This window comes from Chaetura pelagica, unplaced genomic scaffold (genome assembly GCF_000747805.2).
Source record: "Chaetura pelagica isolate M959 unplaced genomic scaffold, ChaPel_1.0 scaffold302, whole genome shotgun sequence".
In the NCBI taxonomy this organism is placed as follows: Eukaryota; Metazoa; Chordata; class Aves; order Apodiformes; family Apodidae; genus Chaetura; species Chaetura pelagica.
Genome location: NW_009952561.1, coordinates 1,226,725 through 1,228,364, shown reverse-complemented (window position 1 = coordinate 1,228,364; position 1,640 = coordinate 1,226,725). Strand labels below are relative to the sequence as shown.

At 55.7% G+C, this 1,640-nt stretch overlaps 2 protein-coding genes across 2 annotated transcripts in view; one reads left to right on the top strand and one right to left on the bottom strand.

Annotated features, from left to right (window-relative positions):
• The window catches only part of BAG4 (BCL2-associated athanogene 4), a 3,280-nt gene extending 2,230 nt beyond the window's left edge, over positions 1-1,050 (bottom strand). The window contains exon 1 of the mRNA XM_009993260.1: positions 991-1,050. Within this exon, the coding sequence (XP_009991562.1) occupies positions 991-1,050 (60 nt within the window). The remainder of the gene's footprint in view (positions 1-990) is intronic.
• Positions 1,051-1,402: 352 nt separating this feature from the next.
• Positions 1,403-1,640, top strand: part of LSM1 (LSM1, U6 small nuclear RNA associated) — a 2,852-nt gene continuing 2,614 nt past the window's right edge. Inside the window, exon 1 of the mRNA XM_009993259.1 lies at positions 1,403-1,631. Within this exon, the coding sequence (XP_009991561.1) occupies positions 1,403-1,631 (229 nt within the window). The remainder of the gene's footprint in view (positions 1,632-1,640) is intronic.

The following is a 1,640-nucleotide window of genomic DNA, read 5'->3' as shown; positions in this document are numbered from 1 at the left end:
GAAAGTGATGGGGAACAGACACTGGTTACAGCCCAGCAGCAGCCCAGGGAATGAACTGGCCCTCCCTGCAGTGTTTAACTTGGGGGTTCCTTCATCCTCATGCTGATTTGCCCCAGTTTTAGGTTTTCCTGCTCTAATGTGGCTCTGGGAGGACAGGGACTGTCAGTGGGTGAAAATGGGGCATTACAGGGGAACAGATGTGTCCGGGGGGTGGCAGGGAGGGGGGATACACTAACCTCAACCAGGCTTCACCTAGCTAAGCTCTGCTCAGAAACACATGTCCAGTTCCTTTGCAGTGAGCAGCTCCTTGGAGGTTCAGCCACGCCAGTGTGGTCAGTGACTGGTGCATGAAAAACACTCAAGGAAAGCTAATTTCCTTTCAATCTGCAAACAGAAATGATGCAAACAGACGAGATGGACCAGTTCTGGGGCCCGAGGAGCAGGGAGTTCAGATCACCTGCTGCAGCCAGGTTTGACAACTTCTCCTGTGACAGGTCTGTACATCCAGAATGATTTGCAATAATTTATCTCCATACACTCAAGTAATCAATGTCTATTGAATGGGAGCTTCCCTCTAACCACAGAGGTGACCATTAAGCATTAGGATTTCAGGATGACTCCCTATAGCTTTGGGCAAAGCTGTTTTTTTGCCAGCAAGCTGTTTCACAGAGCAGAGATGCTATCACCTGCCTGCTGGGATCTGTGAAAGAGCAGGATCAGACCTACATGTCCCATAGGATTAAAACAAACCACAGTTGTCTGGGCAGCAGACAGCTCTTTGGAAAGGGTAAAGCCTTTCCCTTCACACTGTCCTTGTGCAACGGCCCCTAAAAAAAGCTACTGCTGCAATAAAACCAACAAATAACAGATCTGAGAAGAGCAAATCATGGGATCAGGGGCAGTGGGACAAGTGATGCTTTGTCCCCTGCTCTGTCCTGAGCTGCCAGCTCCTTCCCAATAGTGGGGTCTGTCACCCCAGCCCTGTCACACTGATGCCACCACACGGGTGGCTGGCAGCTCCAGTCTGCCATTCCTGGAAATGGGGAACATGGCAGGGTCCTCATGGAACGGTTTAAGTTGGAAGGCACCTAAAGATCATCCAGATCCAACCCCCCTGCATGGGCAGGGACACCTCCCAGCAGCCCAGGCTGCTCCAAGCCCCATCCAACCCGCCCTTCAACACCCCCAGGGATGGGGCAGCCTGATCCCCGCATTGGCAGCGGGCAAGGGGCGGTCCCGGGACACGGGGTGGGACACAGACCGGGGCTCTTCCTGCCCCGCATCCCGGCAGGGAACAGCCCCGGACGGGGCCTTTCCCCGCCGGTCCCATCAGAGCACATGCCCTAGAAATGTCACCTTGAACTGGATGGGAAGGTAAAAACTTTACCATCTCCCTTGTTCGATGTCATTTCCCCCAGTGAACCCCCTGCCCGTCGGGCGGGGAAGCAGCTTTTTAACGCCAACAGACCCTTTGGGGAACCGAGGAGAACAAACCGACGGGACTTTAGGGCCGAGGGATGAGCTCAAAGACCCGCTCAGCGCGCCGGGGACGGGCCGGGACCCACCCGCTCCGCCGGGCCCCCCTCCCGGTCCGACCCTGCCCGGCAGCGGATCCCGATCCCGGCTGGAAGGTGGGAAAC